This window comes from Trichechus manatus, unplaced genomic scaffold (genome assembly GCF_000243295.1).
Source record: "Trichechus manatus latirostris isolate Lorelei unplaced genomic scaffold, TriManLat1.0 scaffold00045, whole genome shotgun sequence".
NCBI lineage: Eukaryota > Metazoa > Chordata > Mammalia > Sirenia > Trichechidae > Trichechus > Trichechus manatus.
The window spans coordinates 9169415-9187266 of NW_004443981.1; the positions used below are offsets into that span (position 1 = coordinate 9169415).

Genomic DNA, 17852 nt, shown 5'->3' on the forward strand with positions numbered 1-17852 from the left:
CCCCAGACCCACACTAGGCTCCCCGGGTCCCAGGCCCCCCAGACCCACACTAGGCTCCCCGGGTCCCAGGCCCCCCAGACCCACACTAGGCTCCCTGGGGCGCTTATCACCTGCCTCCTGGGTGGAGTGTCTGGGCAGGTGCGTTGGAGAACAGGACTCCAGAGCTGTGCAGCGTGTGGTGCCCACCACACATGGCCAGTCTAAGCTTCATCCAGCTATTCGCGCACCATGTTCTGTGTTTGGTGCAGATGGACCTGCCGTGCCTGATTCTCCCACCTTCCTCTGCAGCCCCTCCTGTCAGGCACGCCGAGCCCTGCCCACCAGCACCGAGCCCAGACACGTCCAGCTGCTGCCTGGGTGGAGTGTGAGGGCGCTATCCCTCAGAAGTGGCTGCACAGCGGCTGGAGGGCAGCACAGGCCCAGCCCCAGGCACACAGAGCATGCTGCGGTTGCTTTGAGGACCTGCTGTCAGGCACGGTCTGAGGCCTTGCTGCTTGGTAAAGTGTGTCCCTGTTGGTTTGCAGATCCCCAAGCCTACCGGGGTGAAGAAGGGGTGGCAGCGAGCCTATGCAGTGGTCTGTGACTGCAAGCTGTTCCTGTATGACCTGCCCGAGGGGAAGTCCACACAGCCCGGTGTGGTCGCCAGCCAGGTCCTGGACCTCAGGTCTGTCAGCTTACTGGTGCTGTGTTAGCTTTTGTGTTTTTAACCTTTAACCAGACTAAGAATTTGTCACTTTGGAAATCTTTAGTTTGTACCTTCACAGACTTAATTATTGCACAGGTCCAAGAACAGGTAACACTTAAGCTGTCAAAATACATGCTGTGAGGGGGCTCTTACCCTCCGGTCCTGTTCAACCACTGCAGGGTGTTTTGAGTAGTTGGCTTATTGGCGTACCCGGGGAGCCACGTGTGGGTCTGGGGGGGCCTGGGACTCAGGTCTGTTGAGATCGGCCACTGCGTACGTCAGTGTATGTTCTCATCCAGGTGGAGGGAGGGCCCACCTGGTCGTCTAGAAAATAGACTCATAAAAGTATACTTTCTTGTAAGGTTTGCGATATAAAAGGGTGGAGGGTAGGGTGTGTGAAATCAAGAAGGGAATGTGAGTGTATGAGAAGGTGTCAGTGTGAATGAGTGAGGGTGTGTGTGAGAGCATGTGAGTGTGTCGGTGTGAAAATGGGTGTGAGTGTGAATGAGTGTATATGGGAGTGTGGGGATGTGTGTGAGGGTGACTGGAGTGCAAATGTGTGTGTCTAAAAGTATGTGTGTAAATGTGTGTGAGGGTGTGAATATGTGTTTGAGTGCAGCTGTGTGAGTCTTGTGAATGTGTATGGGAGTGCATGTGAGAGAGTGTGTTCCTTCCTCAATGTCTTCTCTCTTATCAGAGATGAGGATTTTTCCGTGAGTTCGGTCCTGGCTTCAGATGTCATACATGCTACACGCCGAGATATTCCTTGTATATTCAGGGTATGATTTTTCTCATTTTTTCCTATTTTTTTAGAGACCATTTCATTAATTTTTTTTTAAAAAGTCACACAGTTAAGATGAAGCATTTCTCCTAAGTGCTCCGTTGTGTCCCAGGATGCAGTAGTACAGACCCAGAGCCTCTGGCTTCTCTGCCGTCCTGCCCTGCCCTTTGTACGTGCTAAGCGTGCCCAGCCCATTCACCCCGTCACCCCCACCAAGCGCAGCCCCTTTCCACACAGCCATGCCCTCGTTAGGGGACCTTCTCCCCGGCTTCTTCTGCTGGCACCTGCCTCCCCCTCCCCTGGCCCTCCCTTTTCACCTGCACCAGAAGCCCCCTCTCCTGGGTCTGTACCTCGGCTCCTCTGATCACAGGGCTCTAGGAGGAAACTCGTGATGAGGATCCATGAAACGTGTCCAGGCCTGGCCGAGTGCCGCCCGGAGCAGGCACAGTAAAGGACCAATGTCCACGCTGGTGGAGGTGGAGGCCACCCTACTGTCGGTGGTCACTGTGGCCGCCCAAGGCGCTGGCCAGGGGTGTGCGTCAGGAAAATGGCTTCAGCACCCGCCTTGGGAATTTTATACACACAGTAAAATTGGGGGTTTACCACAAAGCCAAGTCCGTGAATCATTTTTTTATTAAATCACTCTATGTTCAGAACCCCCACCATTGTGTGCTAAAACAGTGACATGCCCTAGAGGGGGCTGCGCTCAGTGGGGGTGATGGGGCGAATGGGGTAGGCATGCTCAGCGTGTACAAGGGACGGGGCAGGGCAGGGCAGGGCGGCGGAGAAGCCAGAGGCTATGGGGCTGCGCTATTGCATCCTGGGACACAATGAGCACTTAGGAGGGGCGCCTCAGGACACTTCTGGGGAGTAGGACTTGGCAAATGGTTTTGTCTGACACCCAATTTTCCCTGGCACAATCTGAGAATCTGTTTTTCTTAATTATCGTAAGCTAACTCCAGAAAGAAATTTTAAAATAGATTGCTAGACCACAGGTTTGGCAAGAGCATGGTTAACTAAAACCTGAAAACGAGGGGCTCCCCCCGCCATGTGGGTCCGTCTGGCCCCTCCTGCCATCTGCTGACCAGGGTCCCCGTGAGGCTGCCGAGGAGCCGGCCAGGCTGGGCAGCTCCAGCGACCCTCGGGGTCACGACTGTCCTCCCACCAGTCGTCCTGTAGTGCGCGTGCCCCACCTGGACATGACTTCCTGCAGGGCTGTGGGCAGCTGCTGGTGTGTCTGGTCGTCTCACGGCTGTCCTCTGTTTTGTCTGTTCTGTCTCCCATTACGAAGGTGACGGCCTCTCTCTTAGGTTCACCTTCTAAGACCAGCTCACTGCTCATTCTGACAGAAAATGAGAACGAAAAGAGGAAATGGGTTGGGATTCTAGAAGGCCTCCAGTCGATCCTCCATAAAAACAGGCTGAGAAACCAGGTCGTGCACGTGCCCCAGGAAGCCTACGACAGTTCGCTGCCTCTCATCAAGGCCATCCTGGCGGCGGCCATCGTGGGTACGTGCAGGGTGCTACTGCGAGGCTGCGCTTCGGCGTTTGGGGGATAGAGTGCCACACGCAGGTGGTCCTCGGAGGCTGCGGCCATGGCGTCCATTGGAGTAATGAGCTGGTCTCTCATTGTGGAGGCCTCGGGCAGTGCAGATGGGGAACACACTTGGCCACGAACCGAAAGGTTAGCAGTTGAAGTCCACCCAGAGGCGCCTCAGAAGAAAGGCCTGGTGGTTTGCTTCCAAAAAATCAGCCACGAAAACCCTATGGGGCACAGTTCTACTCTGACACACGTGGGGTTGCCATGAGTCAGAATCTGCTTGATGGCAACTGGTTTTTTTCCATACGTTTTAAGAAGCAAACCACCTCTGCTCACGCTGCTGGTGTTCTTACTGTTTTTACTCCTCCCTTTCCGCCTTTACAGATGGAGATAAGATTGCGGTGGGCTTGGAAGAAGGACTGTATGTCATAGAGCTTAACCGCGACGGTGAGTGAGCAGGCCCACGTCCTTAGTAGAGATGAGCAGGGCAGAAACGGAGAAGCTTTTTAGGGCTGCAGCAGAGACACCTGACAGTTGTGAATTCACTTGAATCACCACGTTGGAGATTCATAAATAAAGGGAAAAGCAAACCGCCGATACAGTGGTTTGCCGAGGGGAGGACAGGCGTGTGACAAGTGTTTGTCCAGTGCCCTGTGCTCGGGGTGGGGGCAGCAGGTGGGCGCCACCTCCTGCGGCTTATCGCGGAGTCGGACGGTGAGCTCAGTGCTACCTTCATGGAGCCCTGTGAGGAGAGGGTCCACGGGAGCCCTGGGCAGTGGGGCAGTGTCCCAGAAGAAGTGAGTCTTCACTGAGAGACATGAGGTGCCTGTGCTTCAGATGTCAGCGTGTCATTCTTCCCACGAGGGAGGTGCCCCACATCTTTGCCTCGCAGCCTGAGTCTCTGCACAGAACCTGAGGAGGCCAGGCCGCAGCCCAGAGCGGGTGTGGTGGGAGTAGTCTCCGCCTCACAAGCCCAGGTGGGGACGGAAGAATGAAGCTGTCACCCTCCCATAGCCCAGGGCCATCTCTGTGTGGAGAGCCCTGGGCAGGATCCTGGTCCAGGTGGTTGTTGGGGGCATTGGGTTCATTTGGGGCCATATGGGGGGTAGGTGCTTCAGAGAGTGCCCCCCAGGTCTGGGAGGCCAGAGACAGCCCTTAGTTCCCCACAAGCAGCCTGGGGGGTCTCGCCTGGGGTGTGTGTAGTGAGGGCCAGGTCTGCCCCACGGGGACACCCAAGAGAGGACGTCAGCACATCTGTGCTGCCTGCATTGTTCAGGGCCACGCCGTGCAGTGACCGTGCCACCAGTGGGTACCCCTGTCCCCCAGGCACCTTCCTGACAGGCATTTGGCCACCGTTGCCAACATGCAGCGGCTGGCAGGGCCACATGAAAGCCCCGTCCAGTCGCGCTGCTCAGGGGAGGGTGTGCAGGAGCCAGAGGCAGAGATGTACTAGGAAGCCGACGCACGACAGCCCCCCTGCTCCTGAAAAGGGAGTTGTCCCTGTGACGGGGACGGTTCAGGAGGTGGGAGCAAGCTCTGCAGAGCGTCAGACACGGCACCCTGCGGAAAGGCGGGTTCAGGCTGGCTGCAGGGGTTGGGGTGCCGGTCCTCGTGGGGCTGCGTGCCTGACGCCTCACATCGCACCCCTCTCTGCAGTGATCGTGAGAGCAACCGACTGCAAGAAGGTGCACCAGATTGCACTCGTGCCCCGGGAGAAGGTCGTCGTCCTGCTCTGCGGCCGGAACCACCACGTCCACCTCTACCCGTGGTCCGCCTTGGATGGGGCAGAGGGCAGCTTTGACATCAAGCTTCCGGAAACCAAAGGCTGCCAGCTCATAGCCACCGCAACACTGAAGAAGAGCCCCTCCACCTGCCTGTTTGTGGCCGTGAAGCGGCTGGTGCTCTGCTATGAACTGCACAGAACTAAGCCTTTCCACCGGAAGCTCGGCGAGCTGGCGGCGCCTGGCACTGTGCAGTGGATGGCCGTGCTCGGGGACAGGCTCTGTGTGGGCTACCCATCTGGGTTCGCCCTGCTGAGCACGCAGGGCGACGGGCAGGCCCTCAACCTGGTAAATCCCGCTGACCCCTCGCTTGCCTTCCTCTCCCAGCAGTCTTTTGACGCCCTGTGTGCTGTGGAGCTCAGAAGTGAGGAGTACCTGCTTTGCTTCAGCCACATGGGACTGTACGTGGACCCGCAAGGCCGGAGGTCTCGCATGCAGGAGCTCATGTGGCCTGCGGCTCCTGTCGCCTGTAGTATGTATATGTTTTCTGTTGCCATTCCCCTGTTGTTGCCTCCTCACCAGCAGCCAGCGTCTGTGCACTCTCACTCTGACTTGGCCTCCGGTCCCATGGCCCAGTGGCCACAGAGCTGTGGAGGTGGGCGCCTGGTTCCCGCGGTGGGGAGCGGGGACTGGGGCAGCCACGGGGCTTACAGGGCTGTAGGCCTGGCACCTCGGGGAACATGAGACTCACCCACCCTGTGCCTGCTCCCCATGTAAGGCTCACCTGCCCTGCACCTGCTCCCACCCAGGAACATGAGGCTCTTTTCCAAAGCCTTTGCAGGCAACCCCTCAGCAAAGGACCCCATGGTGGCTGCTGGCCTCCCTGGGTAAGAGTGAGGTGACAGGAAGAAGGGACCGGAATTTTATTTTTCTTACAAGATATTCTTTATGATAATGTATTAATTCAGGCAGCAAACAGAACAAGCTCAGGGGTTTTGGTGGCCAGAAGAAATGCAGCCCTGCAGTCCCGCCAGGAGCTCCTCTGGACATGGGGTTTCAGTGTTTCTAGAGCTGCTCTGAGAGCAGGGGCATCTGGTGTGCCTTAAGCGGCATGTGTAAATGTTGGTGTTGGGCGGGCATCCGCTTGGGAAGTCACCCAAGGCCCCGAGAGTGGGGGGCAGGAGGCGAGGGACTGAGGACCAAGAGCCGGCGCGGTGAGCGGGACTTCCCACCGCTGCTGACTGCTCCTCTGGGACCCTAGACCTCAGGGCCCATGCCCGAGGCTCCTCAGAATACCCTGCACACGGCCCCCGCGGTCCAGACGGAGGCAGTGGTGATTAGATGAGCCAGCCAGGCACCGCTGAGTGTGAAATGGAGGAGGGGTCTTTTTCCTTAATTACCTAACACTGAGAGCCCGTCTCTGGCTGCTGTTGCCCGCCCCGGGCTAGCAGGTATAGGGGCTCCTGCAGTGTTCCTGACCTGGTGTGAGACAGCCGCCCCTGGGCTGGCAGGTGTGAGGGCTCCTGCGGTGTCCCTGACCCAGCGTGAGACAGCCGCACCCGGGCTGGGTGTAGGGGCTCCTGCAGTGTTCCTGACCCGCGTGCAGTAGCCGCGACCCGGGCTGGGTGTGAGGGCTCCTGCAGTGTTCCTGACCCGCGTGCAGTAGCCGCGCCCCGGGCTGGGTGTGAGGGCTCCTGCAGTGTTCCTGACCCGCGTGCAGTAGCCGCGCCCCGGGCTGGGTGTGAGGGCTCCTGCAGTGTTCCTGACCCGCGTGCAGTAGCCGCGCCCCGGGCTGGGTGTGGCATTCATGGCCAAGGCCCCTGCCATTTTGAGGCCTCCACGCTCCGTTTCTTGTCCCTCCACCACGCACACCTCGTCACCCTCCGTCACACGACCACGTGCATGTCCTGCTCCTCGGGGTCTCTTTTTCCAGAACATTATCGTTTTGAAATGAAAGGGCCCAGCCCCTGAGTGCAGAAGTTTTCTGATCGTGGTTGTCGGCCCCCAGCATAGTTCCTGACATTCATGCCATTCCCCTCTGCCCCCAGGTCTCAGTCCACTTGTGTGGGCACCTCCTTTTCTTCCCCATGCAGAACACAGATGCTAAGTCGGTCTTCGAGCTCACGAAAACAAAGTAACTTGTTCAAGCCCTGCGCTGGCACTTTAGATCTATTATCTCACTTTAACCCCCAACCCACAGTCTCTGCCTACAGTGGGGATTATCAGTCCCATTTTACAGATGAGGAAACCGAGGCTCTGTAATGTTCATAAATCACACAGCAAGACTGGGTTCAAACTCAGGTCTGTCAGACCTCACAGCCTGTGCTCTTCCCCCAGTAACACTTTTTGGTTTAAGTTTCTCTTAGGGTGGACATCTTAGTTTATCAGTTTTTTCAGTGTCTTAGTCATCTGATGCTGCTATAACAGAAATACCACAAGTGGATGGTTTCAACAAAAGTTATTTTCTCGCAGTCTGGTAGGCTAGAAGTCCAAATTCAGGGCGTCAGCTCCAGGGGAAGGATTTCTCTCTGCTGGCTCTGGAGGAAGGTCCTTAAGATCAATCTTCCCCTGGACTAGGAGCTTCTCCGTGCAGGAACCCCGGGTCCAAAGGACGCACTGTACTCCTGGCACTGCTTTCTTGGTGGTATGAGGTTCCCCTGTCTCTCTGCTCTCTTCTCTCTTTTATATCTCAAAAAGGATTGACTTAAGACACAATCTAATTTTGTAGGTTTCATCAGTATAACTAACTACTGCTAATCCATCTTATTAACATCATATTGATAGGATTTACAACACATAGGAAAATCACATCAGATGAGGTGGTGCACAGTTACACAATACTGGGAATCATGGCCTAGCCAAATTGATACATGTATTTTGGGGGGACACAGTTCAATCCATGACAATCAGCAAGTCACGCACACAGATTTCTTCCCACAAATAAAGCCCCTTTGTGGAGCATTTCCTCTGGTAGCACACTCAGGGCCAGCTGACTTCCCAGCACCTTGTGCACCTGGCCCTCAAAGCCGGCCTCATGGGCATACGCCAAACATTACTTCCAAGACAGTTGGAGGATGTTTCAGCAGCCTTTATGTCTGTTTCCTAAACCCTGTTTCTTCTTTGTATTCAAAAGGAAGGGGTCGATCAGGCAACCAGTTTGGATTCTGTAATAGAAACACAGTGGAAGCTTTTTAAAAATTTATTTTCACTTAATGAAGTGTGATGTAATAAAGATCAGCCTTTAGCCCTGGGAAGTAGAAGAACTGGGGCCAGAGCTAGCTGGCGCCTTCCAGGGCTGGATGGCCACCGTCACAGCTCTGCGTTTCTGCACGGACACGGACTGCACCAGGTGGGCTGTGTTGATGCTGGCAAGTGACAGCGGGCAGTGGCCGTCTGCTGAGCTTTCTCCCTCAGATTTGCCAGGTGTCTTCCTACTGTTCTAAAGGAGGGGACACACTTCAGCTTGAGACGCAAAGTGGCCCGCAGCCCTTGGCCTCGTGTGTGGTGCATCAAGCCACCTCCCGTTGCAGTCTAGCTTTGCCGGTTACCCGGAGTGAACGGGAAGAGGCCGACAGCAGGGCTGACCGCTCCCGGAAGACCAGAGTGTCTTCCCTGGTGTCTTTATTTGAAGATGCACCCAGACAGGCCGCAGAGGTGAGGCCTGAAACGGCCTTTCGGCCTGGCTGTAGAAAAGTCCAGAACCCCCAGGGTGGGTGGAGGTGGACAACTTTGGCCCGAGAGCTACACAGCTGTTCTTGTGGGACATCCTTACTCAAGGGCCTGGCTACTTGGTGTCTCCTGGAGAAGGTGTTTGCCTGAACTGTCAGCCCCTACCTGGATTCTAACTGTTGTGTCTGAATTAATAAGCTTTTGCAGTAATCATGTTATAGGATAACTAAACGGAAAAAGTAACTTAAAGTCATCTTCAGCACCCATACCACGGTATGTAAAGTGTGTCTCAAAGTTACAGAGGTGGCTGGGGCATTGAAGGGTTTGAACACATGAAGTTAACTCTAGAGTGGGAGCGAGAAGAAGCGTGCAATTACCTGAGCCCACCTGTTCCCTGACGTGGGGCAGCACTGCCCACCCCCGGAACACTTTCTGACGTGCTGCCGTGTCCCGGCGTCTGGCCGCGGCCGAGGGCGCCAGGTCTCGAGGTGCTGCTGCGCCGGGTGCTCACCGCTTACTCCTCCGTCCACACTAGGTTGCAGCCCTTCCCACGTCACCGTGTACAGCGAATACGGCGTCGACGTCTTTGATGTGAACACCATGGAGTGGGTGCAGACCATCGGCCTGCGGCGGGTAAGGCTGGGCGGGCGGCTCCCTGGCTCCTTCCAGGATGCTGCTGCTCGGGCTACCGTGTCACCGCTCTGCCTTCCGACAGATCCGACCACTGAACCCAGAAGGCAGCCTCAACCTCCTCAGCTGCGAGCCCCCGCGCCTCATCTACTTCAAGAGCAGTTTCTCCGGTAAGCCCCGCCCAGTGGGCGGGAGTAGGTGGAAGGGGTCTTCCCAGTGGTCTGGGCCGTTGTCTCACAGCTAGCATGGCCACGCCCTTGGCACGTGGTGCCCGCCCACTGGGCACGTGGTCACCGGGTCTCCTCGCTTCCGCAGGCACTGTTCTCAATGTTCCCGATACCTCTGATAACAGTAAAAAGCAGATGTTGCGGACCAGGAGCAAGCGGAGGTTCGTGTTCAAGGTTCCTGAGGAGGAGCGGCTGCAACAGAGGCGGTGAGGGCAGCACTGGGCCGGCGGGATCACACGGGATCGGGGCGCAGCCTAGGAGGTCTCCTGTATAAGCTAAGGGGCCCGGGTAGAGCTGAGGGGGTCTCATGTATAAGCCAGGGGTCGGGGCAGAGCCGGGGAGGTCTCATGTGTAGGTCGGGGGTATCTGACAGAGCCGAGGAGGTCTAATGTATAAGCCATCGGTCTTCGGCAGAGCTGAGGAGGTCTCATGTATAAGGCGGGGGCCCGGGCACAGCCTAGGAGGTCTCAGGTATAAGCTGGGGCTTAGGGCACGGCTGGTCGTCTTACCTATAAGCTAGGGGCTGGCGCACTGCCTATGTATAAGCCTGGGTTTGGATATAGCCAAGGAGGTTCCATGTATAAGCTGGGGCTGGGACAGAGCTGAGGAGGTCTCAGGTACGGGCCGGGGCACAGCCGAGGAGGTACCGTGTACCAGCTGGGGAACGGGACAGAGCCCAGGAGGTCTCACATAGGGTCTGGGGCACCGCCGAGAAGGTCTCATGTACGGGCTGGGAGCCGGGGCAGAGTTCAGGAGGTCTCATGTACGGACTGGGAGCTGGGGCGGAACCAAGGAGGTACCACACGTAAGCTGGGGGCCAGGGGACAGCCAAGAAGGCCTCGTGTGCGGGTAGGGTCTCAAAGCCTTTCTCACTACTCAGGGAGATGCTCAGAGACCCAGAGCTGAGATCCAAGATGATATCCAACCCGACCAATTTCAACCACGTGGCGCACATGGGGCCTGGCGACGGCATGCAAGTGCTCATGGACCTGCCGCTGGTGAGTGTGGCCCCAGGGCTGGTGGGGACTCCAGGCGGGGCCCCACCTGGACCCAGGCGGTGGCGTGGCCAGTTAGGAAGGAGCCTGGCTTTGCAGTGCCCTGAGGAGACACATCTGCAGAGGCCCTTGGAGGCTGGCCCACTCAGTCTTACCTTCTTTGCCCGTGGGAATGGCCAGGCCCTTCCCAGCCAGCTTCCCAGTGCACGCGCCTGTGTGTCTGTCTGGCAGCCCGCCCTTCAGCTGCCCCTGCTGCAGTGGGTGTTTACGGTCCTGCTTCCTCTGTCCAGAGCGCGCTGCCCTCCACGCAGGAGGAGAGGCCCGGCCCTGTGCCCGCCAGCCTGTCCCGGCAGCCCCCGCCCAGGAATAAGCCGTACATCTCATGGCCCTCGTCAGGTATGAAGGGTGGTGACGCCTACGGGGCAGGGCGGGCGGGCCCCGAAACAAGGTGCACCGGAAACGGCTTCTTGTTGTGCAGGCGGGTCGGAGCCCGGGGGGGCCGTGCCGCTGAGGAGGACGTCTGACCCCGACCAGGACTTCGACAAAGAGGTGAGACTGACCTCACCCAGCAGAGCAGCCCCGGGCGGTAGACCCAGCAGGCGTCTGGGAGGAGGGGCTGGCCCTGTACAAGGGAGGTCATCGTCATGTCTGGGGAACGTGAGAGAGTGCACATATGTGTGTGCAAGTGTGCGTGTGCACGTGAGTGTGTGTGCACGGGGTGGGGGGGCCTGAGCCAGCTTGTCTCTGAGGTGGATGCACGCTGTCCACCATTCCCTTCCCTCCGACCTGAACTGCCTCCTTGTTGTGTGTTGAATCCCGCGTCTACACGTGGCAGTGGTGGGACCTCTGCTGGGTCTTGCTGGGGACGGACGGTCCCCTGCGCCAGTGCTGCCTGCCGTGGACTTTGGCATCTGGTGGAGCAAATCTCCTTGTTTTTCCTTAACAGTTCCTTGGCCATTTCGTCTTCTCCTTCAAATAAATCGTAAAGCTAGCTTGCTGGTTCCGTAATTAAAAAGCAAGTGTCATGTTGAGAGTTTGGGGATCAAATTGAATTTATAGGTTATTTGCGAGCATTCACCATTTTGATTCTCTTGTCAGGGAACATTGTGCGTCTCTCAGCTGGTGGTCTCCCACCCCCACCCCCACCACTGAGGGCGTGCGGGTTCGTTGCTAGCAAGTGTATTCTTAAGAGTGCCGAGGTTTTTGTTGCTCTTGCGAGTAGAATCTAATCTTTCATCGTGTGTTCAGGAGGCCTCTGTTGGAGTTTATGTAGGCTGGTGACTTAAGGATGTTCTGTGTGCAGCCACCTCCCTGAGTGCTAACTGGGTCCCGTGTCCCATTTGATGGCCTTGGGTGTCATAGGCAATTTTGACAGTTGTGTCTCTTACCATATCAGTGTGCATGTGTGAGTGTATTGTGTGTGCGTGTGCCTGTGAACTTGTGTGCGTATGTTAACAATTGCGTGTGCACAAGTATACACGTGCATTAATGGATGTGTGTGTGTGCCTCTGAGTGTGTGTGTAGCTGGGCGTATGTGTGAGCGGCCTCTCCCAGTGCCCTGGGCAGGGCTTCCAGTGTTAATTTATATCCATGACGCCCTCTTCTGGCCGCTGCCTCAGTTTCTTACTCATCTGAAGCTGGGTGTCATTTCTAATAAACACTTTTCACCTGGCTAAGGAAGTGCTTTTCCTCTCCCTACCTCAGTAAGAGTTTGCAGTGAGCAAGCGGTGGTGAAGGCTAACCCAGTGGGGTTTTTTGACATTTCCCAAGTGGGGTTTTTTGACATTTCCCAAGTGGCCTTCGTGGGTTTTCTCCATGACCAGTTAATGCAGTCACACCAACCTCCCTAGATCCTTAGACCACATCCTCCGTGCCTGATGCTGTCCCACGAGCACACCGTTGATCTGGTGTGTGAATGTCTTATTTACAGTTTCTCATCTGTGTTGATCAGTGAAGTTGCCCATGTCTCTCTGTCCGTCACCCGTGGTGGGTTTGTGTGCAGGGCCCTGTTGGCCCCAAGCCCTGAGTTGGGAGGTTTTGCATCTCCTAATGGCCGTGACATCAGGCTTCTTTGTCCTTGAGGCCTTGGAGCCCTCCCCCAGACTGCTGGAGGTTGGCGACGCTTAGAGGCAGCTCTTTTTCCCGCTTTACTTTACCATTTTTCCCTCAACTGTTTATTTTGCAAAATTTCAAATCTCCAGAAAAGTTGTAGGAACAGTAGAACATGTGGTGATGGAAAACTGTGGAAATGGATAGTGTGATGGCTTGCGTGGTGAACGTCACTACATTTAAAAAGGGTGAAAAGGCAATTTTTTTTTGTTGTAATGTATTTTACCACAATTTTTAAAAAGCGTAGTAGAGAGCACACCCATACACGCTTTACCTCACCCGTTTTGCCTTGTTGACTTTTGGGAGAACCATGTGACCCTAAGTGTCAGCATCGTGGCCCCCACGCGCTCCCGCGTAGTCTTCTGCGAACTCGGGCCACCTGTGGGTCACAACAGCCCACGCAGACAGTCCCACAGCGACCCTGTGGGTTCACCCAGCAGGCTGCCCACACACAGACCCCCTCCTTCGTCGCCTCCACAGTGGCCTCTGACACCTTCCCTCAAGTCAGCCCGGGGCCGCGAGCGCACTGGGTCAGGTCTCGGCAGTCCCCTCGGCTGTCCTCTCTGAGACAGTGACTTTGCTCAGAGACATTCAGGTTGGTTGTGGTGCAGAGCACGCCTCCTTGACGCTCGAGAAGTACCCACACCTGGCGGCTAGTACACGTTCTCCCCAGGGACAAATCAGTGCATAAAGGTGTGTGTGTGTGTGCGCACATATACTAACCCACAGGCACACGTGTACACTTGCACACTCACGCACACACGTTTCCTCTGAGCTGTGTGAGTAGGCTGCACACATCGTTCCCTTTACGTAAGGGTTGGGATCTTCTCTGAGGAGACCAAAGTCAGGTATCAAATCCAGACAACATACCTCTGACGTGATGATTTGCCTGTTCCGATTTCAGTGTCCTGATAACGTCCTCTGAAGCAAGGTTTTTTTCTGGAACAGGATCTGCCCATTGCACTTAGCAGGCCCACCTTGCAGGTAGTCCCTTTTCATCAGGACGGTCCCGCAGCCTGCTTTGGTGTGGCGTGACGGTGCCAGCCCGCCATTTCAGAGGCTGCTACTGGCCTGACTCGGCTGACGTCTCCTGTGAGGCCATTCATGCTGGCGTACTCGTGGGCCTTGGGGTCCTCTCAGTGTGCCGAGGCAACGGTGCTTGTCTGCCGGCAGCAACACACTGGCTACGTTTGACCGCCTGGCTACGGTGTCGCCTGGTTCTTCTCCAGAGGGCCTGCCCTTTGTGATGACTGAGTCATCAGTGGAGCTGGGTGTTGGGTTTTATGGTGCCCCTCAGCCAAAGGACTGGGCACGTGGCCTGTAGACAGTGTGTCCCAAGGAGAGGGAAGGCACAGTATCACATCTGTCCCCGAACATGCCATATCCCGCTGGGCCGTACCAGGACCGGAGCCCACCCTTCCCGCCGGCACGCGCACTCACCTGTCCCTTCTTGTGTTGACAGCCGGACTCAGATTCCACCAAACACTCAACCCCGTCCAACAGCTCCAACCCCAGCGGCCCACCAAGTCCCAACTCCCCCCACCGGAGCCAGCTCCCCCTGGAAGGCCTGGAGCCGCCAGCCTGCGACGCCTGAGCCACCTGCCACCCGCGCCACAGCCGGGAGCCCACACCGGCTCCGTCAGTGCCAAGACCGAGCGGATCCTCAGTGTCACTCGAGGAGATGTGGAGTGGGTGTGTAGATAGGAGATGCAGAAAGTCTTTATTGAATAATGATCAGAGTTGTCCGCGGCGTCCAGGCAGTAGCCAGGCCCACCCCCCACACGGTGTGGTGACGGTTCCGCTCGGCGGCGGTGACGGCCCCCCCAGCCCTGCTCCAGCCAGGGCAGCTGCGTGGCCATGCTGGCCCCCCTCGGGGGTGAAACAGACCCCGCGCTTAGGAAGCAGATACTTCCTGTGTCCCGAGACTGCTTTCAGGGCCTCAGGAGACTAGAAAAGTCGTCCGTGATTCCCAGACTCACTAGAATTTGGAGACACAGAAAGGGGAGGTTAGTTTGTGGCCTTTTCATTATGTAGCCATTGCGGGCTCAGCTACAGAAGTCTTTCTGCCAACCTCCCAGCCAGGGACCAGTGCCGCCCACCCACCTGCGCGCTGGCCAGTGTCACTGGTGTCCACTGCTGCAGAGTCAGCTGTGTTCTGTCGCCCACTCACCTCCCAGCTGCTGCTGCTAGCATAAAACCCCACTCCCTGGGCCAAGGTGGTGTGGCACAGGCAGGCCCCGGGAGCCAGGCAGCAAGTGCTGGGCCCCCCGCCCCCTCCACCCCCGCATGGAGACCCCGTGATTCGTAACCCAGAACCGATCACGTAGACTCACCCACACACTCCGTGTCCCGGCCACGGCAGCGGCGATGCTCGCGTGTATTTAATCTCCCCCTCCTGTACTATATATGTGGAGTAATCGGGTTTGTGACCCTGTGTCATTAAAGGCTTGTAATTAACTGGCAGCCGACTCCGCCTGTCGTCCGGCTCGGACAGTTCACGAGTTCTCTCCCGGGCTCCCTGCTCTCCCACTGTCTCGCGGCGCCGACCGGGGGCACGCATCCGGGTCGGTGCTGAGTGGCAGAGGCTCCCTGTGCACCACGCCGCCCTGCCTGCCCTCCTGGGCCTTCCGCCGGGGCTGGCACCTGCTGGGGGTTCTGGTTTTTACTTTTTTAATGTAAGTTTGAGTCTTTGTAATTATTAAATTGTGAGGACATTTTTGAACAATTTACCTGTCAATAAAGAGAAGACAGCAGTTTTAAAGTTGACAGGGGTCTGCCTTCATGTGTGACGGTGTCGCCATCAGCATGCCTGGGCTCCCAGGAATCCTCAAGTGGAACGTCTTACCCAAATGGAAGAGCTGTCCCCTCAGGGAACCACACGGAGTCGACTGTGTCCACGTGGCTGGGCCTCAAGTGGAGGGGCCCCAGGTGAGCAATGATCTGGCCAGGGCCTCTGCTGGTTACCAGCTGCCCACGGGGCCAAGACCTAGGGGTAAGGGGGCTCCCTGCCCCCACCAAGGGCCCAATGAGGGAGGCTGGGCAGGAGGGTTGCCCCGTCCTCACAGCACACTGTCCCCAGAAGTCATAAGGGATGTGACGGGACAGGCTGGAGTCACTGGGAAGAGGGGGGGGCTTGAGACGAGGTTGGGGCTGGCAGGGGGTCACCCCAAGTGTGGGAAAGGGTATGAGGAGGGGAGCAGGACTGCAGGTATGGGGCCTTGGCCCCAGGTTTCACGTCCCCGGGGCAGGGTCCAGCCGTGCTGGTCAGTTCTTCCAGCCTGAGGGCAGAGCAGCACCTGGGTGGGTGGCATGGGGATGAGTGAAGATGGAGCCTGGAAGGGGGCTGGGCAGCCAAGCACCAGCACGGGTGGACGCTCAGGTACGTCGGCGTCACTGGGCGTTAGTCACGAGTAGCCCCAGTGCAGGCCTCACAGGCATCTGTGAGCCCAGGACGCTTGTGACGTGTGGACACGGCCATCTTGGCTGCAGACACGTGGGTGTGGGGGTGAGCAGGGAATACACTTGGTAAACCCCTGCGGCTCGGGGGTCGTGTCTGTACCCCAACGCTGACTGCAGCCAGGACAGCCATGTCCCTGTATCTGCTCATCACCGTCCATTGGCAGAGGGGGACCAGGCCCCTGTGTCACCAGTGGGAGGGATGGACACATCCAGCTCTGGCCCCTGAAGCCTATCAGAGGGCCTTGTGTCACAGTCTCGTGGTTCCTGTCCCATGCCACACCCACCCTCCAAGGTCAGAAACAGCATCTTCCACCTGCCTGGGGGGGAACTGGAGTGGGTGGGAGCAGCAGGGGTGCCACAGGGTCATCGAGGCAACCTTCCAGAAATAACTGAGTGAAACGGAAGCACCCGAAAACCTGGGGAAAGCACCATACCAACATCAGCCAGTGCTTGGGGCAGGACAGTGTGGGGCAGCAAGGCGGGCACTCAGTCAGGGTGTATCTCGAGGATTAAAGCAAATGAGGACAGCAAAGCACCTCACAGGTCTGGAGCAGGAGGCATCGACTGCCAGTTTTAAAAGCAAAGTGCTAGCTGTTGCAGCAGAATGAATATGTGGTGGTATTCATGGCTAAGGACCCCTGGTGGCACAGTAGTTAAGCACTCGGCTGCTAACTGAAAGGTCAGTGATTCGGACACCAGCGGCTCTGTGGGAGAAAAGACTTGGAAATCTGCTCCCATAAAGATTGTTGTTGGGTATCTTCGAGTCAGTTCCAACTCATAGCGACCCTGTATACAACAGAACCAAACACTGCCCAGCCCTTCACCATCCTCACGATCATTGTTATGCTTGAGCCCATCGTTACGGCCATTGTGTCAGTCCATCTCGTTGAGGGTCTCTTTTTTACTGACCCTTTACTTGACCAAGTATGATGTCCTCTAGGGACTGGTCTCTTGATAACATGTTCAAAGTACTTGAGACAAAATTTTGCCATCATTGCTTCTAAGGAGCATTCTGGCTGTATTTTTTCCAAGACAGATTTGTTTGTTCTTGTGGCAGTCCATGGTATAGTCAATATTCTTTGCCAGCACCGTAAGTCAGATGCACCAATTCTTCTTCAGTTTTCCTTATTCTTGCCCAGCTTTCACATGCATATGAGGCGGTTGAAAATACCATGGCTTGGATCAGGCGCACCTTCATCCTCAAAGTGACATCTTATGCGTTTTAACATTGAAAAGATTACAGCCTAGGAAACCCTGTGGGGTAGTTCTGCCCTGTCATGTAGGGTCACTGTGAGTCTAAATCGACAGGACATCAATTAACAACAGCGTTCACGTGCCGGAAAACCCTGTGGAACACAGCAGACTACCAGGTGCAGAAAGGGCCAAGGCCACGACAGGGCTGTGGGAGTCTTCGTGGGGAGCCGACAAAACTGACCCAAATGTCAGAAGCAGGGGGAATGGGTACCCCGGACGTGGGGGACCCTTGCACTGGGCACCGTGCACCTATCTGTATACACCTGCCCACACGCATGAGCGTGAATCACTGGCCCAGTTAGGACCCACTGCCTGGATGAGCACCACCCTGTGGGGGGTGGGGCCTCACTGCATGACGGATGCCGGAGCTGCCCACCCACTCCTAGGATGACCATCCCTCCCTCAGCTCAGACACTCCCGAGCTGCCATCTGGGCAGCCCTAGCCCCACCCCGAGTAGGGGGTAGACTGCCCTGCCCCCCAGGACAGCACCCTGGGCCCAGAGGGCTGGGCCTGCCCAAGCATGTCCCAGTCCACCTGGCCAGTCTGTTGGGATCCTAGCTGCGTGGCCTGGTTGAGAGTGCAGTGGTTGAGGGGCCTGGCATGAAAGGGCTAGGGTGCCTGCTTTTTTCCCACCCCCACCCAGTACCTGTCTCCCCCATTGCACCACCTCCAGGCCCCTGGGGACTGGGGCAGCTTCTCCCACCAGGCTCTGCTCTCTTGGGGCCAGCTCACCACCCTACCCCCAGTTCTGGGTTCCACTGGGCACATAGGAAGCCTCGGGC

At 56.9% G+C, this 17852-nt stretch overlaps 1 protein-coding gene across 1 annotated transcript in view; it reads left to right on the plus strand.

The window, feature by feature from the left end:
• The window catches only part of CDC42BPB (CDC42 binding protein kinase beta), a 134192-nt gene extending 120242 nt beyond the window's left edge, over positions 1-13950 (plus strand). Inside the window, exons 26-37 of the mRNA XM_004376703.2 lie at positions 525-664; positions 1383-1464; positions 2758-2974; positions 3390-3452; positions 4662-5258; positions 8931-9028; positions 9111-9195; positions 9341-9458; positions 10133-10250; positions 10538-10643; positions 10726-10796; positions 13819-13950. Of these exons, the coding sequence (XP_004376760.1) occupies positions 525-664; positions 1383-1464; positions 2758-2974; positions 3390-3452; positions 4662-5258; positions 8931-9028; positions 9111-9195; positions 9341-9458; positions 10133-10250; positions 10538-10643; positions 10726-10796; positions 13819-13950 (1827 nt within the window). The remainder of the gene's footprint in view (positions 1-524; positions 665-1382; positions 1465-2757; positions 2975-3389; positions 3453-4661; positions 5259-8930; positions 9029-9110; positions 9196-9340; positions 9459-10132; positions 10251-10537; positions 10644-10725; positions 10797-13818) is intronic.
• The last annotated feature ends 3902 nt before the right edge of the window (positions 13951-17852 follow it).